Raw genomic sequence first — 22553 nt, forward strand, 5'->3', positions numbered from 1 at the left:
CCTCCGCGCCGCGCTCCCAAACCTGGGACCCCCTCAGGCCCCCGCCCCGAGCCGAGCTGCGCACGCGCACTGCGCACTCCCAGAGAGCTGTGACGGACTACGCCGTCCCCAACATCCAGAAACCCCGAGCCCGGCCGGCCCAGCTCGCTCCAAGCTGAGCAGGAGGCTGTTCCTAGTCATTCTCAAGTGCAGAGAGGTACGGGCCCTCTTCTTCCCTCCAGCTACAGGGAACACTACTCACCTTTTCCAAGACGCTAAAGGGAACCCATGGAAGTCTCTTTAAACGAAGAACGATCCACCCAAATTTGGTTCATTCGGCTCATCCCGTCCCCAAACAGGAGGATTGCTTCCACTTTTCAAGCATTCTTTTTCGAGAAATGGCACTACCTATACCTCTTCTTCTCACAACTAAAAAGAACTGATCCCACCTCCTCTTCTTCAGACAGTGAAATATATTTTCACTTCTTGCTCCAAACTTAAAGAGTCCCCTTTCACTGCTCTCCCCAAGTGAGAGAAAGACATCAAATGATCTCTCAGACTGAAAGAATTAGGGTCATCGCCTCCCTGAGTGGCCGACCACTACCCGTAGAACTTCTGCCCCACATCCTCCAAAGGTCAAGAGTCAGCCTCACCTACCCCCAGCCCCAAGAAGCTTCCCCGCCCACCGCGCACTCTCTAAGGCGGGGCGCCAGCTCGGGTTTTCCCGCCCTCCTAGCCAGGCAGCTAACGGGATCACCACCGGGTTTTCTGAGTGGCTGGCGCAAGCCCCGCCCCTGGCAGTGGGTACCCCCCCGCGCGTTCGGGCAGAGCCTTGGCTCCACCCCCTTCCTCGGCCCCGCCTCCGTCTGGCTCCGCCCCTCCAACAGCGTCCGGTCCGGCCCGGCCCAAACAGCCGAGCTAGTCGAGTTGGAGCTGCTGCGGGGCCCGGACGCGGAGGCGCGCGGTGCGAGCCGGTGGCAAAGCCATGGCGGGCGGGGAAGACTGCGGCGACCGGGAGCCGGTATCAGTGGTGACTGTAAGGGTGCAGTACCTGGAAGACACCGATCCCTTCGCATGTGCCAACTTCCCGGAGCCGCGCCGGGCCCCCACCTGCAGCCTGGACGGGGCGCTGCCCCTGAGTACGCAGATACCTGCGCTGCATCGCCTGCTGGGGGCGCCACTCAAGGTGAGGGGGCGCGGAGACAGGTTGGGGCGATTTGGAGGTGCAGGCTCCGCGCCCTGAAAGTCGGTAGGAGATGCCCCTCAGGTAGAGGCTACGGCGGGCGCTCTTCTGGGATCCTGGGTCCGCACAGCTCCGCCTGCAAGGGCGGGGGAGTCTCAAATTGAGGGAGACGGAAGCTTGTGGTCTGCGCCTCCCCGGTCTCGAAGGGGCCCACCTGAAAACATGTCTGGGGTCCACTCTGCCAGGGTGGCCGCCCTGGGCTGGGTGACCGTAGCTGCTCAGGCTGTAACGGACCCAGGAGGCGGAGCTGGGGAGGGACCAGCTTCCACCTGCTTCAGGTGAGGTGAGGGCGGAACCACGAGGAGGGGCGGACCCGTGGCCGGGCTGCCGGCGGTACCCGGGCTTGGAGTGGCGCCTGGAGGCTGGGTGGGTCCTATGGGGCAGGGTCTCGCCCTGCAAGTGGAGGCTCGGCCTGGGAGTGCCGACCGGGAAGAGTCCCCCAGACCCTGGGAGCCCTGGAGAAGCGGCCCAGCCCCGGCTACGCACTGCGCTGGAGGCTGCAGGGGTGGAAAAGCCCTTTGAGTCACCGCCCCCACCCCACCCCCGAGCACTCCCCGCCGGTGGCCCGCGCCTGGAAGGGGGGTTGGCGGGACCGGCTAATTTTAAACCGCCGGCCTGCCCTAGTTTGCAGGAGGCCGACTCTGCACGGCCCTTTTCCAGATGTCCGGCCAGACCTCCGCTCCACTCCAGCTCTCGGCCCTCAGCCCCCCGCAGGCAGCCCTTTCCGGCGCGCTGTTTCCGGGCCAGGACTCTGGGAGGCTCACTACCACCCCGCGGGGCTCTCCACCCGCCGTTTGGCTGGGAGTAGTGGGTAAGAGGCGAGGGAGCTGGTGAGGGATGCCTCAGCTGGGCGTCGAGTTGCGCAAACATGCCCCCTGGACTCAGGGTCTCCCCTGGAATGTGCCCTGAGCGCCGGGCCCCCAGCCTGCATTCCGCGCGCTGGGGCCAGCCCCGCCTCCTTGTGCCGACGGGAGGGGTGGGGACACTATTGGCCTGGGAAATGGCACGTGTCCCTCGCTAGCTTCAAGGCCACACCTGGAGGATGCCGCACTCTGCCCACCTCCAGAATTTTGATACAGCGGGTCTCCTGCACTGCCCGATTCACAGAGGCAGACCGACAGGCCCGGAAGAAGCTTGCCCAGCCAGAGCCCCGCCTGCCTTAGTAAGCGGAGGCTAGGGAAAAGAGGGTGCTGAACTAATGCCGGTCAGCTTCTAGGCTTCTGGAACTCCTGGTCCAGAATAAGGCTGGGGCAGTAGAGGGAACATAGTATTCCTCCCATTCCCCAATCTAGGACAGGACCTGCCCTGACACTCCTCTTCACAACCAGGGGCAGGCCCCGGAGGCCAGCTGCAAGAGACTTCCTCTCATTTAGAAACCAGCCTCCTGAAGCGGAGCATGGGGGTACACACCTCTGTAATCCCAATACTTGGGAGGCAGAGACAGGAGGATAGCAGGTTAGCAGCCAGTCCCAACAACGTAATGAGGCTCTCTGCAACTTGGACTCTTTCAGAATAAAGAATAGGACAGGCATGGTGGCACACACTTGTAATCACAGCATTTGAGGCTGAGACAGGAGGATCACACTACACAGCCACTCAGTTTAGTGAGGCCCTTTGCAACACAGTGAGACACTGTTCCAAAATAAAGAATAAAAAAATAGGGCTGGGGGTGTAACTCAGAGGCAGAATGTCCCTGGGTTCCATTCCCAGTACTACAGATAAAAAATAGTAATAATAATAAAGGGCTGGGGATATAGCTTGGAGGCAGAATGCTGCTGGGTTCAATCCCCAGTATCACAAAAAAGAAAGAAAGAAAAAGAGAAAAAGAAACCAGTCTGCCAGTCTCTGCACATGTTTAGCATGCACAGACCCTGGGTTTTGATTCTCAACACCACAAAGAAAAAAAAGAGAAAACTAAGTCTGTACCTCACCAGGTGCACCCCACTACCTGTTCTCTGCCCTTTAGCTGAAGACTACCATGGGAGAGTGTAGGTCTCTTCCCCCCCATTGTCTGCTTTCTGTTCTCTCTCCTTTTAGGACCTCCCACCTGGAGTACCTGAGGGCTGCCCCCTCCCCCACTGGGAGGCTTTGGGGTCCCACACACTAAATTACCATCGTGCCTGGAGCCAGGATTCCCTGGGGTTGGCAGCTTTTCCAGGAATGGTCAGATGTACTGTGATGTGCTTGTCCCAAATATAAACTGACCACAGACCAGAATAGAAGGCTGGAGGAAGGAGGACTGTGAATAGGGCAGGGGCAGGAACATCAGAGCCGAGGAAGGGGGAGCAGGGCTCCTCCTTTGCAGGAAATGTCAACAGCTGGTTCCTCTCCTGGTCCTATAAGCGGGTGCCCCAGAAGCACAGACATGACTCAGGCCTGCCTTGCTAGCCTTCTAAAAAGGAGAGGTGCCCCGAAAACCCAAGCATCCCTGTCCCAGGCAATAGGGCAGAAATAAGAGGGAGGGGTTCCCTACCCACTGCTTCTTCCTGTGTACAGTTATTCAGCAGAGGACAGGACACAGCTAAGTGGCCTCTGCCCTCCCTCTCCAGGCCCTATCCTCCATCAGCTATGCAAACCCTGAGCCCTCTCTGGGTGCAGAGGCCAGCCTGTGCTCCCAAGGGCTCTGCCCCCACACCCTGCTGGGCCTAGAGTTCCCCTGGGGGCTCCCTTGTTAAACCAATCAGAGCCTGCAGATCTGAGAAACCCTTGCTCATTTCCTCCAAGTCTAGGAGGAAGCTCCTGTCCACAGCCTGTGACTCATCTCCTGGCCTGGTTGGTGGGGGAAGCCTGGCAGTGCCTTGAGCCAGGCCTAGTGTCCCCAGGGGAACTCAGAAGTGTCTTTTTCTCATCTATACCAGAAACTTGCCCAGATCAAGGACTTGCTTTGCCCCGGGGGGAAAATTGGCCTTTTGGCGTCTTACCTCCTAATCCATAGCTACCCAGTCCTACCTTCTCCTGGGACTCTCAGAACCCACCTCTGAGACCCAAAGGGCTATTTCCCCAGCCAGCTGGGGCTAAAGATCAGAGTAGAACAAGGGTGTCACTGCGCTAGAATATGTCATGACCCTATTCCATTCCACTTCAGCCCTCTACCCCTCAGGAACCCTTGTGGCAAGGGGCCTTAAGTGTGTGAACTAACCTGCTGGGATAGAGATCAACTGAAAGGATCCCTACGGGCTTTCAAGGGGACTGTGGGGTGCTCTGGTGATGAACTGAGCTCTTAAGTTCCCTGCTACTGGAGTCTCTTCGGAAGACTAGAAAATTGGGGTATGGGCATGAGTCGTGGTGCCCAGCTTTCCCTGTAGCTAGCATATTTCATCTGCTAATCTTAATGGTCTTTGAAGCTTGAGCTGAGTGTGGTGGTGCACACGTGCAATCCCAGCATTTGGCAGGCTGAGACTGGAGGATCTGGGATCGTGGACACCCTCAGCTACTTAATGAGGCCCTTTGCAACTTAGTGAGACCTGTTTCAAAATACAGAATAAAAAATAGGGCTGGGAGTGTTGCTCAGAGGTAGAATGTCCCTGGGTTCCATCCCCAGTACCGCAAAAATAAAAAATAAAAAAAAATAAAGAAACTAGACCCTAGAACCTGGGTCCTGGCAGAAGTAGACACAATTACTGTAGTGTGTGTGTGCGTGCACGTGTATGTGTTCATTTGTGTTCCCTTCCTGGAACTGGGAAGACCAGTTTGGAGTATTTGCAGAATCCAGAAAGCTGAGGAGCGGGCCGACTCCGGCCCTTGGCAGTCTTACAGGCCGTAGCCCCTCACTCCACCTCCCCTTCAGGGTTCCCTGGAGCACTTCCAAGGCCCATCCACACAAGATCCTGGGTCAGTTAGCCCTGGTGCCATTCAAAGCTATGCTGCGTGGGGCAATTCACTTTTTTGTTTGTTTGTTTGTTTGTTTTTGCAGTGTTGGGGATGAAATAATTCACTTTATTTCTGAGCCTTGGTTTTCTCACCTGTAAAAAGAATATGAGGAAGCCAGGTGTGGTGGCACACACCTGCAATCCAGTACTTGGGAGACTGACTCAAGAGGATTGCAGGTTCTAGGACAATCTTGGCAGTAAAGAGAGGTTCTTGGCAACCTAATGAGACCCTGTTTTCAAACAAAATATAAAAAAAGGACTGAGGGTATAGCTTGGAGGTTGAATGCCCCTGGGTTTCATCCCTAGTACCACAAAAACAACAACAACAGCAAAAAAGGTTATGAGGAGAATCAAATGACATAGGCATCTGGTATGTGGCACAGAAGAGATAACAAATGTGCGTCTCTGTCCTGAAGCCTGTCCACGTCATTTCATGCAGGAAGTCACAGGCAAGCTAGAGACACATGATAACGGGAAAGGAAGATCTTCAGAGAACAGGGTCCTGTGTTTACAGGACAGGAGTCAAAAGAGGCCTAAAACAAGAGTCCTAAAGCATGTCATTCTGCCCTCTGCTCTGCCCTCTTGCACCCTGCCCTGCATGTTCATTCCCACCTGACTACACTGTTATAAAGAATACTGGGGGGGGGGGGGGGGGGTTAGGATATAGTCCAGTGGCAGAGCTTTGGTCTAGTATGTATGAGGCCCTGGGTTCCATCTCTAGTGCCACAAAAACAAAGGTGGGGGTAGATACCATGGTTCCCTAAGTTTGGCCCTGTATGTAAAAATTATATGGGCTGGCGGGGCATAGTAGCACACACTTATAATCCCAGTACTTGGAAGACTGAGACAGGAAGTTCACAGGTTCAAGGATAGCCTCAGCAAGTAGTGAGAATCTCATCAACCTAGCAAGACCTTGTTTCAAAATAAAAATAAGCCGGGAGTGGTGCCACATGCTTGTAATTCCAGTACTTGGGAGGCTGGGACAGGAGGATCAGGGTTCGCAACCAGTCTCAGCTACTTAGTGAGGCCCTCCGCAGTTTAGTGAGACCCTGTTTCAAAATAAAGAATAAAATTGGGCTAGGGGTATGGCTCAGCAGTAATATGCCCCTGGGTTCAATCTTCAGTACTGCAATAAATAAATAAATAAGCCGGGCGTGGTGGCACACACTTGTAATCCCAGCATTCAGGAGGCTGAGACCGGAGGATCATGGTTTGTGGACAGCCTCAGCTACTTAGTGAGGCCCTCTGCAACTCAGTGAGACCCGGTTTCAAAATAAAGAATAAAAAATAGGGCTAGGGGTGCCTCCTGGAGGTAGAATGCCCCTGGGTTCCATCCCCAATACTACAATAAAAAATAAATAAATAATAAAATATTAAAATAGGGCTAGGGGTGTAGCTTGGGAGTTTTAATCCCCAAGAACACAAAACAAAACCAAAAAAAAAAAATCATATGGGCTGGGTATATATATATATATATATATATATATATATATATATATATATATATGGAGAGAGAGAAGCCCAGAGGTAGAAAGCCCCTGGATTATATCCCCAGTACCACAAAAATAAAAAATAAATAGGGCTAGGAGAGTAGCGTGGAGGTAGAAAGCCCCTGGGTTCAACCCCCAGTTCCACTAAATAAATAAATAAACTAGTAAGTAAAGCCATATGTAACCATGGTGTGGGGCTGCCAGGACAGCCTGAGCCTGGAGAGTTACAGAGAACACTGGAAGCTGCGGTGGGGGCTGAGCCTGGGCAGCGTGGGGGAGGGGCTCCACCCCAAGGCAGGGAGCAGGGAAGTGAGGAAGACAGGAGCCAGGCTGGAGCTGAGGCCCAGGCCCCGCACTGTGCACTGTGGCTCATCCTAAGAACTACCCAGCAGGACCGGGTTTTGGGCTCGCTCAGGCCTGGCCCAGCCCCAGGGTGTGAGAAACAAGGCCCAGAGATTTGGCATTCAGAACAGTGACCCCAGCAAGAGGCCAGGGGTGTGAGGGACGAGCACCACCCTGGAGGCAGGAAGCCTGACCCTGGCCCACCACTCCCCACCTCCACCCAGGACAGACGGCTGGGCGTGGGAGCACAGTCTCCTATAGGCATTGGGCTGGGTGCTACCCCTCTTCCTCCTCCCCAGAAATGGAGCACTGGCAGGATTGTCAAGGACTCTGATAGGCCCAGGAGGCCTTGTGTACTACCACGGAGGCTAAGGGTTCAACCTGCTTAGCTGGGGACCACTTAGCCTTTAGGCCCCTGCCCCAGATGGAATTCTGAAAGGAGAGGGCTACTCTGCTCACCTGTAAGGGAGCAAGCAGGGTACCCACAAGAGGGGAGGGCAGTGTGGTGGGCCCAACCTCTGTGGATGTGCACAGCCATCCCGACCATATACCTGGGTGTGGGGTGATTACCAGGCATAATGTGACCAGCCTCCAGAGTTTACGGCAGTCTGTCCCTCCCCTTTCTTAGCACCCATAGAAACTGATTTGACATTCATTTGTGAGCTTTTTCTGAGTCAAGCCTGGCTCTCCTGCTGGGCTGGAAGGAAGGGGAGACAGAGGCGTCCTTTTCCTAAAACCAGCCTGGTTTGAGAATGTTCAGATGAACGAGCTGTTCTATGTGAGTGTGGTGTGGAGGGATTCGGGGTGGGCTTGTGTCTCTGGTGGAGGTATATATTCCTCTAGAGTCCCAGAATCCTCCTGTCCAAGGTGCAGGAAGATGTAGCTGGGCCCGAAGCGGGTGGGGTGGGTAGGCTGCTGAGTCACCATGTGGGAAGAGGGATCTGGAGGAACGCGAGCTGGCCCTGGGTGAGACACCCCAGGCCTAGGGCCTTGCTGCCCCCTCTGCCCTGCTCTCAGTGGGCCCTGGAGAAGATGACTCTCCTCTAGGGAGGGAGGGGAGAGAGGCCGAGCCCGCCCTAGGCGCCCAGGGGAGGGCAGGCAGCCAGGCAGGAAGTGGGACAGAGAACAGGCTGGAGTGTTTGTCCTGTGTCCCATGTCCCAAGCAAGGGGGAGGGGGGTCACCCAAGGGCCGTACAGGCTCAGCTGCCAGGAAGGAGCCAGAGCAGGCTCCCGGAGATGGGAGCGCGGGTGCTAAGCAGAGGCAGGAGCAGGACTCACTTTCCACCCAGGGGTCCAAGGGCACCTGGAAGCCTTTGGGTGGGCTTCAGAGTAGGGCAGGGCAGGGCTGGCCAAACAGCTCAGTGAGCTGCAGACCAGAAGACCCGCTCCCTCTCCAGAGGTGGGCTTTGCTTAGCTCTGCATGCCAGCACTGTGCTGAGGTGTCCCCTCCCCTGAGCCTCTCTACAGGTGCTTCTCAAGGGGCCAAGCACCAGGCCTAGTGATGGGGGAGGGAAGCCAGGCTCGGGGGAGGGAAACCTGGAATGTGGACACACGGATGGAACACATACCTTCCTGTTACAAGTGCAGGCTTCAGGATCCCACTGTAAACTTACGGAGTCAGACCCTAAAACCTGAGATCCAGCTAGGACCACTGGAATTGTAACCCTCTTGGGAGATGGACAAGGCCCCTGAGGCCTAAGGGGACCGGGGTCCGCAGATCTGCCCCTGCTCCTCACTGCCCTACTTGCAGAGACACACGCTCCTGGCTCTCCCAGCCGTGTTTTCACCTTCCTGCATACCTGACACTTTCTCTTTAGGCTTCTATACTTGTGGCTGCACCTTATCACCCCACGGGGTTTCCAAGCTTCCTCCAAGGCAGGAACTTCCTCCTATCTTCTTTCTTTTATTAGCTTTACAAGTATTTAGTGAGCACTTAGTATGTGTCAGGTGCTGTGCTACTCTGCAAATATAGTAAGGAGCAAGACAGACAGGGGCCTACACCCAGAGAACCCAGCTAGTGGGGAAGGAGATTAGTTTGGAGGGTGTTGTCATGCTGTGTGGGAGACCTGGGCTGGGGGAGACACACCTGGGATGGAGTGGGTCACATAGCTTTGGCTAGACAGCTCAAGAAGGCTTTCTGAAAGCCTTATCTAATCTGCAACCTAAAGAACAGGTAAACAGGGTGTGGTGGCTCACGCCTATAATCTCAAGAACTTGGGAGTCTGAAACAAGAGGATCACTGGTTCAAAGCCAACCGTAGCAATTTAGAGACCTGCTTCAAATTAAATAGAGCTGGGGTGTAGTTGGAGGTAGAAATGTCCCAAGGTTCAGTCCCAGTACCATAAAAAATATATGTATGGCCAGGCGTGGTGACGCATGCTTGTAATCCCAGCACTCAGGAGGCTAAAATAGGAGGATCGTGGTTCTCAGACAGCCTCAGCTACTTAGTGAGGCCCTTTGCAACTCAGTGAGACCCTGTTTCAAAATAAAAATAGGGCTGAGGATATAGCTTGGAGATCGAATGTCCCTTGGTTCCATTCCCAGTACTGCAAAAAAATACATGTATGTATATGGTATGTGGTAGCCAGTAGAGATGGCATGTTCAAAGAGCAAAAGCCTGGCACCCGAGACTGACGGGCCGTGCACATAGTAGGTCTCAAGAAATAATTCCTGATGAATGCACAGCTACAGTGTAGACCTTGTGCCTCTCTGCCACACCTCAAGTGGGAGGCTGGAGTTCAGTTGGGGGGGGGGGGCTGGGTATTAAACCCAGGAATATTCTACCTCTGAGCCACACTCCCAGCCTTATATTATTATTATTATTTGGGGGGAGTGTTGGAAATTGAACTCAGGGGCATTCTACCTCTGAACTACACTCCTAGTCTTTTTTTTTTTTTTTTTTTTTTTTTTTTTTTTTTTTTTTTGGTGGTACTGGGGTTCCTGGAAACCCTTCTACCTCTGGACTACACTCCCAGACCTATTTTATATTTTTATTCGGAAACAGGGTCTCCTAAGCCAGCACGGCTGGCTTCAAACCTGCACGATCCTCCTGTCTCCACCTCCCAAGCACAGGGATTACAAGCGTGCGCCATCATGCCCGGTCTAGCCTTATTTTTTTATTCTTTATTTTGAAACAGGGTTCACTAAGTTGTAAAGGGCCTAAGTAGCCAAGGCTCCTGTCTCAGCCTCCCAAGTACTGGGATTACAAGCGTGCACCATCACGTTCAGCCTAGCCTTATTTTTTTATTCTTTATTTTGAAACAGGGTTCACTAAGTTGTAAAGGGCCTAAGTATCCAAGGCTCCTGTCTCAGCCTCCCAAGTACTGGGATTACAAGCGTGCGCCATCACGTCCGGCCTAGCCTTATTTTTTTATTCTTTATTTTGAAACAGGGTTCACTAAGTTGTAAAGGGCCTAAGTAGCCAAGGCTCCTGTCTCAGCCTCCCAAGTACTAGGATTACAAGCATGCGCCCCCACACCCAGCTCTCTTATTATTTTTTACTTGGAAACAGAGTCTAGCCAAGTTGCTGCTGAGGCTGGCTTTGAACCTGTGACCTTCTTGTGTCGGCCTCCCAAGGACCGGGGTTACAGGTGTGACCCATCACACCTAGCTCATAAAGTCTTTTTTCATACCCTTGCCACCTCTTCCTCAGCTCTATTAGTTGGTTTTGTGTTTCTATAGTGAAATAACTGAGGCAATTAACTTATAAAAAGATGGTTCTGGAGGTTTGAATCCAAAACTGGGTGACTCCATTCCTTGGGGCTCTGCTGAGGGTGACACTTCATGAGGGGGGTACACAGTGGAGCAAACCGCTTGTATCTCATGAGCCAGGACGCAAAGAAAGACTAGACCAACTGGGGTCCCACAGTCCTAGGAGGGCACCTACGACGCTCCCATCAGGCTCCGCCTCATGAAGTCTCCCCACCTCTCAGAAGCATCACCCTGGGACGAGGCCATTAACACAGACCTTTGGGAGACATTCGACATCCAAACTATAACCCCAGCCCTAACAGCTGTTCCTTTGCCCACAGCTGGAGGACTGTGCCCTGCAAGTGTCTCCCTCTGGATACTACCTGGACCCTGAGCTGTCCCTGGAAGAGCAGCGGGAAATGCTGGAGGGCTTCTATGAAGAGATCAGGTCAGAGCTGCTGGGTCCAGGGAGGTGAGGGGCCCTGCCCCCTCTCTCACAGGAGCTGGCAGGGGTCTAGCCCAAGCCCCAGCCTTGCCCCCCCCGGGGGGGCTGGCTCAGGTGTCAGCAGCTGAGACATTTGATCTGTAGCCTGGGCCCTGGGTCACCTTTTGCCACCCCAGGGAACTGTGCCAGGGGAATCCCAAAGTTTGTCTGGTGTTACCTGCTGCCCAGGATGAATGTGGGGGCTCTCCCACATACCTGAAATACCCGCGTTTGCAAAAACCCTCCTATCTGGCCAAGCCTTGCGGCCTTTTGGAGTAGCAGTTGGGAAGAGAGGAACTGGCCAGGGTTGGCATGTGGAGGTCTTTGACTGCCTTGGCTGGGGGACAGGACGCCGAGCAATGGGCTAGGAGCTGCTGACTAGGCTGTTTGATTCCAGCAAAGGGCGGAAGCCCACTCTGATTCTGCGAACACAGCTCTCCGTGAGGGTCAACGCTATCTTAGGTGAGTGTGTGAGGCACCACTGTCCCCAGTCTATCCCCCCTCACACCCCCTCCCCACGTAGCCCAGTTGGTCCCGTTTCTTTCGGGCCTCTGTTGGACCATGGATGGAGAGATTGGAGACTAGATGTGCCCCCTCCCCTGACCTCTCCTCCCAGGGCCAGGGCTGATGTCACAGCTAGACTGCAGGGGGTTAATAGGAGGGTGCCCGGAGACAGGGAATAGAGGAAAGCAGGGTTTGAGGATACCAGACTCTTGCTTGGTGGGAGGTTGTGGTTGGGTCCTAGTGAAGGAAGATCGTGTCTGTGTCACCTTGAGGGTTCTTGTGTCCCCGTCCCTTGCAGAAAAGTTGTATGGCTCCAGTGGCCCTGAGCTCCGCCGTTCCCTCTTCTCACTGAAGCAGATCTTCCAGGTGAGGCCCAGGCATTGGCTGGAGGGTGGGCGTCAGGCACGATTCTCCCTAAACTCCCCCATATTGCCTCCAGGAAGACAAGGACCTGGTGCCTGAATTCGTGCATTCAGAGGGGCTGAGTTGCCTGATCCGTGTGGGTGCTGCCGCCGACCACAACTACCAGAGCTACATCCTTCGAGGTCAGCCCCACTCCTCCCTCCTCACCTCTGCCCCTGCGGCCCCCTGCTGACGTCTTCCCATCCTTGTGTCCCCAGCCCTGGGCCAGCTGATGCTGTTTGTGGATGGGATGCTGGGGGTGGTAGCCCACGGTGAGACAGTGCAATGGCTGTACACACTGTGTGCCAGCCTGGTAAGTGTTGCTCCACCCCGCCATGTGCCTTTTTCCCATGGCTTCTCTCTGGACCTCGATTTCCTTTTCTGCAAAGTGGGCTGGAATGGAGCAAGTCAGAGGCTCCTCCAAGCCTGGGGCCCAAGCCAAGGTCTTTCTGCCAAGACTCTTCCAGAGAAGGGTCTAGCCCTGGAGCCCTTCCCTCCCCCGCAGGAGCTGGCATAGGTGGGCTGGAGCCTCCACTCACAGGCGGTATCCTTTCCCCCCAGTCCCGTTTGGTGGTGAAGACAGCCCTGAAGCTGCTGCTGGTGTTTGTAGAATACTCTGAGAGCAACGCACCACTTTTCATCCGGGCAGTCAACTCCGTGGCCACTGCCTCCGGTCAGAGTCTGTCCCCCTTCCCCGCAGCTTGGAGCCCTCTCTCCTCCCTTGTCCCTCCCAACTAGTGCCTTTTCCCTGTGGCAGGCGCTCTTCCCTGGGCTAATCTGGTGTCCATCCTGGAAGAGAAGAATGGCGCTGACCCAGAGCTGTTGGTGTACACGGTCACCCTCATCAACAAGGTGTGGGTGGGGACCAGGTGCCAGCTGTGGGCTGCTGAGCTCCTCACTGTGGTCCCCACCGGCCTGTGCCTGGCTTCCTGTCCCCACCCTCCAGACACTGGCGGCACTCCCAGACCAGGACTCCTTCTACGACGTGACAGATGCACTGGAGCAGCAGGGCATGGAGGCGCTGGTACAGCGCCACTTGGGCACCGCTGGCACTGATGTGGACCTGCGCACGCAGCTTACGCTCTACGAGGTGGGCCCGAAGTGGGAGAGTGGGAGGGAGAGGCCCAGTTTCCCAACGCCCTGCCTCACCGATGGGGCCACCTCTGCTAGAGTGCCCTACGGTTGGAGGATGGAGACTTGGAGGAAGCAGCCGTCGCCGCAGCTGCGGGTGGTCGACGGGAGCGGAGAAAGCCATCTTCAGAGGAGGGCAAGAGGAGTCGCCGATCTCTGGAAGGGGGAGGCTGCCCCGTGCGTGCCCCAGAACCTGGGTAAGTACAGCCAAGGTGATGGGGATGAGCAACTTGGCCAGGCACTATCCTGGCTGCTGACAGACCTGCCTTCAGCCCCACAGGCCCAGCCTCCCCCACCTGCCCTGGCCCGCTGAGCAGCCCCACCTCTGGCCTGGGTACTTTGGTGAACCTCTTTCCTGCCATTTCTGTGGCGCCCTCGGCCAGCAGCTCCTGTGAGAGGAGCATCTACAAGTAAGTGGGGAGGTAAAGGCAGCCCCAGGGTCCTGTTTCCAACTGTCCCTCCACTTTGCGCCCCTCCACGGGCCCCCAGCCTCCTCTGCCCAAACGCGTGCTTTCTTTCTTTCCAGACTTCACCAAACTGCTCCCGTTTGGTAAGTGACTACAGGGGTGGGGTTCAGCTCTGACTGGACCGCCTCCTCCTGTGGCTTCTCTTCATCTCCTTCCATGTTCCACTTGTCTTTGCCTCTTGTCACGCCTCCTGCCTCCCTTTCCTTCTGTTTCTTTGACTCTACTGCACTCTGTCCTGCCTCCCCCACCCCGTCTTCTTCCCACGGGGGCTGGGAAGTAGCCCTGATACACTGCCCAGCTGTGTGAGTGTGAGTAAGTAGGCCTGGAGGAGGAGCTCACCAGTCACCATCTCTTCCTCTCGCCCCCCCCCCACCCAGGGCCCCTGAGAGCCCACCTGTCCCCCAGCCCCCTCCGGGGCAGGCCAGGCTGGAGTAAGTATAGAGGCCCAGCTGCCCGGCCTGCCACGTGCCCAGGGCTTCAGCATTGCTTCCTCGGGGGACTGCCCCATGCTGCCAGGGCTGGGGGTGCTCAGCCCCTGCTCTGACCATCAGACAGACACCTCTGTAGTAACCCAAAGAATAAGCACTGGGAAACAGTACCCTGGGGTCGGAGTGGCTCCTGTGCTTCAAGAGTGAAGACTTAACAACTTAGACCAGAGACGGGGATGTAGACACCCCGCTGGGAATAGGACAGACAGGGATCTAGGGTGCTGAGTGGTATGTGGGTGGCAGAGCAACCTTGGGCTGAGGGAAAAGCAGTGACCGAGGGCCACCAGGGGCTGGAGGGGCCGAAGAGATATTGGAACACATTCATTATTTCAACATAAGCAGAGGGTCCACAGTTTACCGGGCCATTTTCTGGAGGTAGGCCATAGCTCTCGGAAGCTGCTGGACATGCTCATGTGCCCATTGGGACGGCCTTTCCCTAAAGGTCCTTGTCTAGAATCAGGAGAGTGAACAGGAACAGCAGCAGAGTTGCACGTTGGATGCTCTGGCCTGTACTTTGACCTAGGAACAGCAGTAATTCCCCAGATGTGGAGAACTGAATAAGGGGTGGCCTTGGGGGCAGGGGTCTGCTCAGGGCATGGACTGTTCCCTGTGCCTGTGTGTGCCTGCAATTGCGGGCAGTGCCCAGGAGCTCCGCAAGGCATGTGCACCACCCTGGGCTGGACTTGTGTCAGACACCATCACTGACAAGTACCTTCCCTCAGAGCCCGGTTCCTGGAGAGCGTGGCGGCGGCAGAAACAAAGAAGCAGGCTGCACTGGCCCAGGGCCGGGCAGAGACCCTGGCTGAGGCCACGCTGGACGACACTGATGGACACCCAGGTGAGCAGGCAGGCAGAATCTGGAGTCCCGCACATGTTGCTCATAGAGGGCATGATGCTGACAGCTGCTTCCTTTTTCTAGGAGCCCGGGAACTATGGGGCTCCCCAGAGCCAGCCCCTGAACCCAAAACACCCCAGAGCCCTGTCCCCCGAATCCTGCTCCGAGCCCAGCGGAGCCTTGAGCCGGAGTCCAAGGAGCCACTGTCACCACTGAGCCCCAAGGCTGAGCCCATCCAGGAGCTCCCTATCCGCGTACCCAAGCTCTGCATTGGGGACCTGGACTTCTCAGATCTGGGGGAAGATGAAGACCAGGACATGCTGAATGTGGAGTCTATGGAGACAGGAAAAGGGGTTCCACCCCCACCACCCCCACCACCCCTGCACTCCGGAGGCCCCCCACCTCCTCCACCCCTGCCTCCACCGCTCATCAAAGGTGCCTGCCCCCCACCTCCACCCCTGGCTGCCCCACCTCCCAGCTCAGCGCCTGACGGCCCCGCCCTCCCCACCAAAAGGAAGACTGTGAAACTTTTTTGGCGGGAGCTAAAGCTGACTGGGGGACACGGGGGTTCGGGAAGCCGCTTTGGGCCCTGCCCTACGCTTTGGGCCTCCTTGGAGCCTGTCTCAGTGGACACAGCCAGGCTGGAACACCTATTTGAATCCCGGGCCAAGGATGTGCTACCCTCCAAGGTAAACCTACCAGAAGTGAGAGGAATCAGCTCAAGGGGCTGCACTGTTGGCACTAGTCCCTCATTTACTACCCGGGGAAACAGATTTTTAAAAAGAAGTGCTGGTTGTGGTGGTGCATATGCCTGTAATCCCAGTACTTAGGAGGCTGAGATTGGAGGATCGCAGGTTCAAGTGTAGCCTCAGCAACATAGAAAGATACTCAGCAACCTAGTGAGACCCTATTTCAAAACAGAAAACTTAAAAAGGGGTGAGAGTGTAACTCAGGTAAAATGCCTCTGTGTTCAATCCCCAGTAACACACACACAAAGGGGGTAGGGGTGGGGGGCTTGTCTCAGGGACTGGCAGAGACCTCACTAGAATCTCAGTTTGTCCCGGTGCCTTATCTGTCCCAGATCTCTATTTGTGGAATTGCTAGCCAGCCCATTTAGAAGAATTTGGCCATTACACTCCTGTAATCCCAGAATTTGGGGAGCTGAGACAGGAGGATTGCAGGTTTGAAGGCAGTCTCAGCAATTTAGCAAGATCCTGTTTCCAAATAAAGTAGGGCTGGGTGTGATGGTGCACGCTTGTAATCTCAGTACTTGGGAGACTGAAACAAGAGGATTGCAGGTTTGAGACCAGCCTCAACAATTAGCAAGATTGCCAGCAGCCTAGTGAGATCCTGTTTCAAAACAACAAATTATGAAGGGCTGGCAAGGTGCCTTGGAGGTAAAACGCCCCTCAGTTCAATTCCCAGTACCACAAAACAGGAAAACTTGGATTGCCCTCAGATTATTGCCCCAACCAGTTCTGCTCCCAATCGTGCACTCCCCTTCCTCCAACCTTGCAGAAAGCCGGTGAGGGCCGCCGGACCATGACCACAGTGCTGGACCCCAAGCGCAGCAACGCCATCAACATTGGCCTAACCACCTTGCCACCAGTGCATGTCATCAAGTCTGCCCTGGTCAATTTTGATGAGTTTGCTGTCAGCAAGGATGGCATTGAGGTGGGGATACCTAATCAAAGTGGGGGGTTTGGCCCTGTCCTTTGGCCAGTGGCATTTCTGGTCCCTCCAGTGGCAGGCACGGGCTTGGCATTTCTGCAGAGCATCCCCTAAACCCCGGGGCTCCCTTGGTGGCCTAGAGAGGGATGAATGCCAATGCCTGAGGCCCGAGGCCAACACTGAGAGGCCTATGTGGGGCAATGGTTGCTGTCCACAGAAGCTACTGACCATGATGCCCACAGAGGAGGAAAGGCAAAAGATTGAGGAAGCCCAGTTGGCCAACCCCGATGTACCCCTGGGCCCAGCTGAGAACTTCCTGATGACTCTAGCCTCTATTGGAGGCCTGGCTGCCCGCCTCCAAGTCTGGGCCTTCAAGCTCGACTACGACAGCATGGAACGGGTACCTGGGTCATGGAGTGGGACAGGCCATGGGGACAGGTGAGCATGACGACCACGTAGCCTGAGGGCCTCGTTCCCCTAATCCAGGAAATCGCAGAGCCAATGTTTGACCTGAAAGTGGGCATGGAACAGCTGGTGCAGAATGCCACCTTCCACTGCATCCTGGCCACCCTACTAGCTGTGGGCAACTTTCTCAATGGCTCCCAGGTGAGCGAGGGCACATGGGAATTGGAGGTTAGAGCTCTGGAGCCAGCTAGACCCAGGCTCAAACAGGGTCCTTTCAGAGCAGCGGCTTTGAGCTGAGCTACCTGGAGAAGGTGTCAGAGGTGAAGGACACGGTGCGGCGGCAGTCACTGCTCTACCATCTCTGCTCCCTGGTGCTCCAGACACGGCCTGACTCCTCAGACCTCTACTCAGAAATCCCTGCCCTGACCCGCTGTGCCAAGGTCAGCACCAGCCAGAGACTCAAAGCACTCCCCTTTCTTGGCCTGGCCACACCTACTCAGTTTCTGGGTCCGAGGCTAACTGCCACCTCCTCCAAGAATCCTCTGTCCCCTATTAGATTAAATGGATGATTCCCTGCATTAGATCATTAACTTTTTAGAGAGCAGAGGCCAAATCTCGGCCAAGTCCTTAGGACCCATGCTGGCCAGCCTGGTACCGAGGAAGCCTCATTTATGGGGGAACAGCTCATGCACCCACTTGCTTCTCCAGGTGGACTTTGAGCAGCTGACTGAGAACCTGGCGCAGCTGGAGCAGCGGAGCCAGGCAGCTGAGGAGAGCCTGCGGAGTTTGGCCAAACATGAGCTGGCTCCAGCCCTGCGCGCTCGCCTTACCCACTTCCTGGCCCAGTGTGCCCACCGTGTTGCCATGCTGAGGGTAGTGCACCGACGTGTCTGCAACAGGTAAGGACATGGGGAGGAGGAGGCAGGATTGCCACCATCATTCCTGAAATACCAAGCAGGGCTCCCCGTCCCTCCCACTCCAACCTGCCTAGGTTTCATGCCTTCCTGCTCTACCTGGGCTACACCGCACAGGCAGCCCGTGAAGTGCGCGTCATGCAGTTCTGCCACACGCTGCGGGAATTTGCTCTCGAGTATCGGACGTGCCGCGAGCGGGTGCTACAGCAGCAACAGAAGCGGGCCACGTACCGTGAGCGCAACAAGACCCGGGGACGCATGATCACTGAGGTGGATGCCTTTCTAGATTTCACTGCTGCCCCACAGTTCCCTTCCCCTATTCCCAGCTCGCCTTCTCCCCTTTCCAGACAGAGAAGTTCTCAGGCGTAGCTGGGGAAGTGCCCAGCAACCCATCTGTCCCAGTGGCTGTGGGGAGTGGGCCGGGCCGGGGTGATGCTGACAGTCACGCTAGCATGAAGAGCCTGCTGACCAGCAAGCCTGAGGACACCGCACATGGCCGCCGCAGCAGAGGTGGGGCCTGTAACTGGAGAAGGGGAGGCTTCTGGCGGCACTGTGGCCTGACTTCCCTATCTGGTTCCCTCAGGGATGGTCCAGAGCAGCTCCCCAATCCCGCCCACAGCAGCGGGGCCCTCCACTGCACCCTCTGAAGAACTCTCAAGCTCCAGTTTACCCAGTGACACCTCAGATGAGATCATGGATCTACTGGTGCAGTCAGTGACCAAGAGTGGGCCTCGAGCCTTGGCTGCTCGGGAAAGGAAGCGTTCTCGTGGCAACCGCAAGTCTTGTGAGTACCCCCACCTCAAGTTCACTGCCCATCCTAACCCCATCGACCCTCTCCAACCCTATTCTGTCCCTGCAGTGAGACGGACGCTGAAGAGCGGCCTTGGAGATGACCTGGTGCAGGCGCTGGGACTGAGCAAGGCTCCTGGCCTGGAGGTGTGAAGGTGCTGTCCCCGGAATCCTATCTGGATCCCAACCTGCAGTATAAGAGACTGAAGCATGAGACGGCCCAGAGCAGCATCTGGGCCCCGAACCCTGTGCCCAGGGACCAGTGCCTTGAGCAGTATTAGGGGTGTGTGTGTGTGTGTGTGTGTGCGCGTGCGCCCAGTGTGTGGGTGTGTGACCTCCCTACTCAGTGAGCAAATAAAGTTTTCCTAGCTCATCCCAGAGTCATTTTCCTCTTTTGAGGTCTTCCCCAAGCTGGGCCTGTACTGTAGCAAGAGAGAAACACCATAAGGCTGGTTCTTCCTGCTTTGCCCCTCATGATCACCCATACAGCCATTAGCCACGTTCTAAGCCATTTATTCAACAATCCTACACCTCAGGCTGCTTTTGGCACCTGGACCAGCCCTCGCTGCTGCTCCAGGCATGGGGGCCATGCGACCTGATAGAGCCACCAAATGCCCAGCAGCCCACGGCCGCAACATTCACAGCTATAATCGCTTCATCTGCCGCCGCTCCTGTCGGCGTTGCCGCTTCTCGTTGTGCTCTGGTGCTGGGGTGCCGCTGTCGGCCGTGAACCATGGCCCCAGCACATTCACCCACAGGAGATAAAGGGCCCGGCCCGGCGCCTAGGAGAGAAAAGCTAACTTCCAGCCAGGTGCAAAGAATAAAGGGAAGAGAGGATTAGGTGCCCTTTCTTAGGAAACACCCACACTCACGCACCAGAAGCCAGAAGGACCAGATGTAGAGGGAGAAGCAGCTGAGCACCTGCACAATAGCTGTCAGCAGGATCACATCCTTAAGGTGCCTGTGGAGAGAAGGGAGGCTGCCAAAGACAGCACACAGGCCCCAGTCTGGCTCCCTTCCACTCTCTTCAGGTTGCAGGGAACTGCGGGTCCTGGGTTCTCTGGGCCCCAGCGCCCCAGTCCTGGGGCCGCTCACCTGGGCTGGCGGTGGGGGACACTCACTCTGCCATGCCCTGCTCCATGTTGAGGTCCATGCCACCATCCATCAAGGCCCCATCCTCGGAGAAGGCTGCCCGAGCCATCGAGCTCATAGAGTGGTAGCTGGCCCCATATACTGCCAAACTAAAGGCCAGGGCCATCTGCAGAGTAAGAACAGGGGTATCAAAACCAGCCGCTCGCCCTACGCATGCATCCACTTTGCAGGATAGGACACCACTTACCCAGGCCCAAAATGAGGCAGATGAGTAGAAGAAGACCAGGGTCACTAGGCAGTAAATGGCCTGCAAGCAAACACAGGATCAGGCTGGGGTCAAAAGCCGGGCCTGGTGGCCCATGCCTGTAATCCTACTACTTGGGAGGCTGAGACAGGAGGATCACAGTTTCAATCCAGTCTCAGCAACTTTTGTTTCAAATAAAAAATAAAATAGGGCTGGAAGTATAGCTTGGAAGTAGAAAGCTCCTGGGTTCCCTAAGTCATCCATGGGCATTCCTCAAGTCTGACCAGTAATTAGGTCAGGGTATGGGAGAAGCCTGGCTATAGAAGGTTGGAAGAAATGCCCTAAGTCTGAGTCGCCAAACTTCTTTGAAACCCAAGTCAGCCTAAGAAAAAAATCCTGTGTAGTTACTGGGGAAGGGCAATCAAATGCTAGGCATGGACTCTACCACGGAGCTACACCCCCCTCTCATTTATTTATTTTTCTTTCTTTCTTTCTCTCTCTCTTTCTCTCTCTTTCTTTCTTTCCTTTTTTTTTTTTTTTTTGTGGTACTAGAGATGAAACCTGGGGGCACTGTACCTCTGAGCTACACCCCCAGCCCTATTTTTTAATCTTTTAAAATTTTGAAACGGTCTCACAGAGTTGTGAAGGGCCTCGCTGAGTAGCTGAGGCTATTCTCAAACCACAATCCTCCGGTCTCAGCCTCCCGAATGCTGGGATTACAAGCGTGCACCACCACGCCAGTTTATCTTTCCTGTCTTTAGTATGGTACTGAGGATTGAACCCAGAGGCATTCTACCTCCGAGCTACACCCCCCAACCCTATTTTATGTTTTATTTTTTAATGGTCTCACTAAGTTGCAGGGGGCCTCAGTAATTTGCTGAGGCTGGCCACAAAGCTGTGATCCTCCTGTCAGCCTCCCAAGTACTGGGATTACAAGCATGTGCCACCACACCCAGCTTTTTTTTTTTATTATGAAAAAGGGTCTCACTAACTCACTAGATTACTGAGGCTGGCTCCAATCTGCCTGATCTCAATCCTCCAGTCTCACCCTTCCCAAATACTGAGATTACAGGGATGTGCCACCTGCCCAGCCTCATTTTTTTTTTTTTTTGTACTGGAGGTTGAACCCACAGACATTCTATCACTGAGTTTACACCCCCAGTCCTATTATATTTTTATTTTGAAACAGGGTCCTGTGAAACTGCTGAGGGACCTTGCTAAGTTGCTGAGGCTGGTCTGGAACCTGCGATCCTCCTTGCCTCTGCCTCCCAAGTACTGGGATTACAAGCGTGCGCCACCACACCTGGCTTCATTTCTTTCTTTTTCTTTTTTTCTTCTTCTTTTTTTTTTTTTTTTTTTTGGTAGTACTGGGGTTCCTGGAAGCCCTTCTACCTCTGGGCTACACTCCCAGACCTATTTTTACATTTTTATTTGGAAACAGGGTCTCCTAAGCCAGCATGGGCGGCTGGCTTCGAACCTGCGCAATCCTCCTGTCTCTGCCTCCCAAGTGCAGGGATTACAAGCGTGTGCCACCACGCCCGGCTGGCTTCATTTCTTTTTTAATATATTTCTCTTCTAGAGCCTTAGTTGTCACCGCCTGTCTTAACAAAACAAGGTTAAGGACCCTGGGGCTATAAGTGGGCAGAGAAGAAAGGAGGCACTTACATTGGCTCCAAGAATGATCCGCAGGTAGAACTTTAGGGTCTCTCTGTTCTCTTCAAATATCTGTTTCTTCCCCCTTGTGCCCACCTTTCCCTTGGGCTGCAGAGGGAATGATGAGATGCCGTCAGAGCTCTTCTCCGCCATGTCCTCCTCCCGTCCCACACCAACCTGGTTAGCTCCCAGGCTGCACCTCCGCCAGGTCCTTGCCGCACTCAAACCTAACAGTCCCTGGTAAGTCCAACCCTCCTCAAGTCCATCCCGTCTAGAGCAGATACTACCTTTACAGCACCCCCAGCTTCGATTGCCTCGGGCCCTGGAACCTTGCAACGTTAGGCTAGTACCTTTTCCAACTTCCCTGGTAAGGTCCAGCTTTGAGGGGACGATCCCTCGAGGGCACTCAAGTGTAGCTGAATGGCGACCCTCTCTGGCCTCTGCTGACCCCGACCCCCACTCCAGCAGCAGTTCTGGTACCGTCCTACGCCGCCACTCCCTCCTCCAACACCCCTCGCTCTAATACAGTTCAGCCATTGAATAGGGCCCCCTCTGGCCCACGCCGCATCCCTAGACGTCCTTCCTTGGTCTTCATTCTCCCAGCCCATAGCCCAGGAGGATCCTGTCCTACTCGCCCTTCTTACCGCCATGGTGCGACGCAAATACCCAGCCGGGGGAACGAGGGAGAGAGACTGAAACCACAGTCGGTGGGTACCACATCGGCAGTGCATGCACTTCCGGTGCAAAGACGGCTGGATCCCGACCGGAAGTAGAATCAACTTCCTCCCTAAGTCCCGCCCTCAGAGCCCGCGGGACTACACTTCCCAGAAAGCCCTGCGCGGGGGCGGAGGCGGCGGGATG

The 22553-nt window shown here is 55.4% G+C and overlaps 2 protein-coding genes across 3 annotated transcripts; one reads left to right on the forward strand and one right to left on the reverse strand.

Moving 5' to 3' along the window:
- Positions 1-964: 964 nt before the first annotated feature.
- On the forward strand, positions 965-18856 carry FHOD1 (formin homology 2 domain containing 1; the record flags this gene model as incomplete). 2 transcript variants are annotated; one of them, XM_080702608.1, is made up of 24 exons in its annotated part: positions 965-1165; positions 10955-11061; positions 11495-11559; positions 11900-11967; positions 12041-12146; positions 12222-12316; positions 12565-12676; positions 12761-12855; positions 12950-13093; positions 13174-13331; positions 13407-13544; positions 13661-13684; positions 13979-14032; positions 14812-14927; positions 15009-15613; positions 16443-16598; positions 16813-16995; positions 17082-17201; positions 17279-17440; positions 17709-17899; positions 17992-18184; positions 18262-18424; positions 18498-18698; positions 18774-18856. In XM_080702608.1, 24 exons carry the CDS (start codon positions 965-967, stop codon positions 18854-18856), a joined length of 3540 nt encoding a protein of 1179 aa, XP_080558734.1. The 2 variants fall into 2 exon arrangements, with proteins under 2 accessions (XP_080558734.1, XP_080558735.1); XM_080702609.1 differs by lacking the exons at positions 13661-13684; positions 13979-14032.
- Positions 18857-19347: 491 nt separating this feature from the next.
- On the reverse strand, positions 19348-19913 carry TMEM208 (transmembrane protein 208; the record flags this gene model as incomplete). The annotated part of the gene is made up of 3 exons (XM_080702610.1): positions 19348-19485; positions 19580-19664; positions 19825-19913. The coding sequence occupies 3 exons, from the start codon at positions 19911-19913 to the stop codon at positions 19348-19350; spliced, it is 312 nt and encodes a 103-aa protein (XP_080558736.1).
- Positions 19914-22553: the final 2640 nt, after the last annotated feature.

Source organism: Muscardinus avellanarius (assembly GCF_963383645.1).
Source record: "Muscardinus avellanarius genome assembly, chromosome: 10".
Classification (NCBI taxonomy): Eukaryota; Metazoa; Chordata; class Mammalia; order Rodentia; family Gliridae; genus Muscardinus; species Muscardinus avellanarius.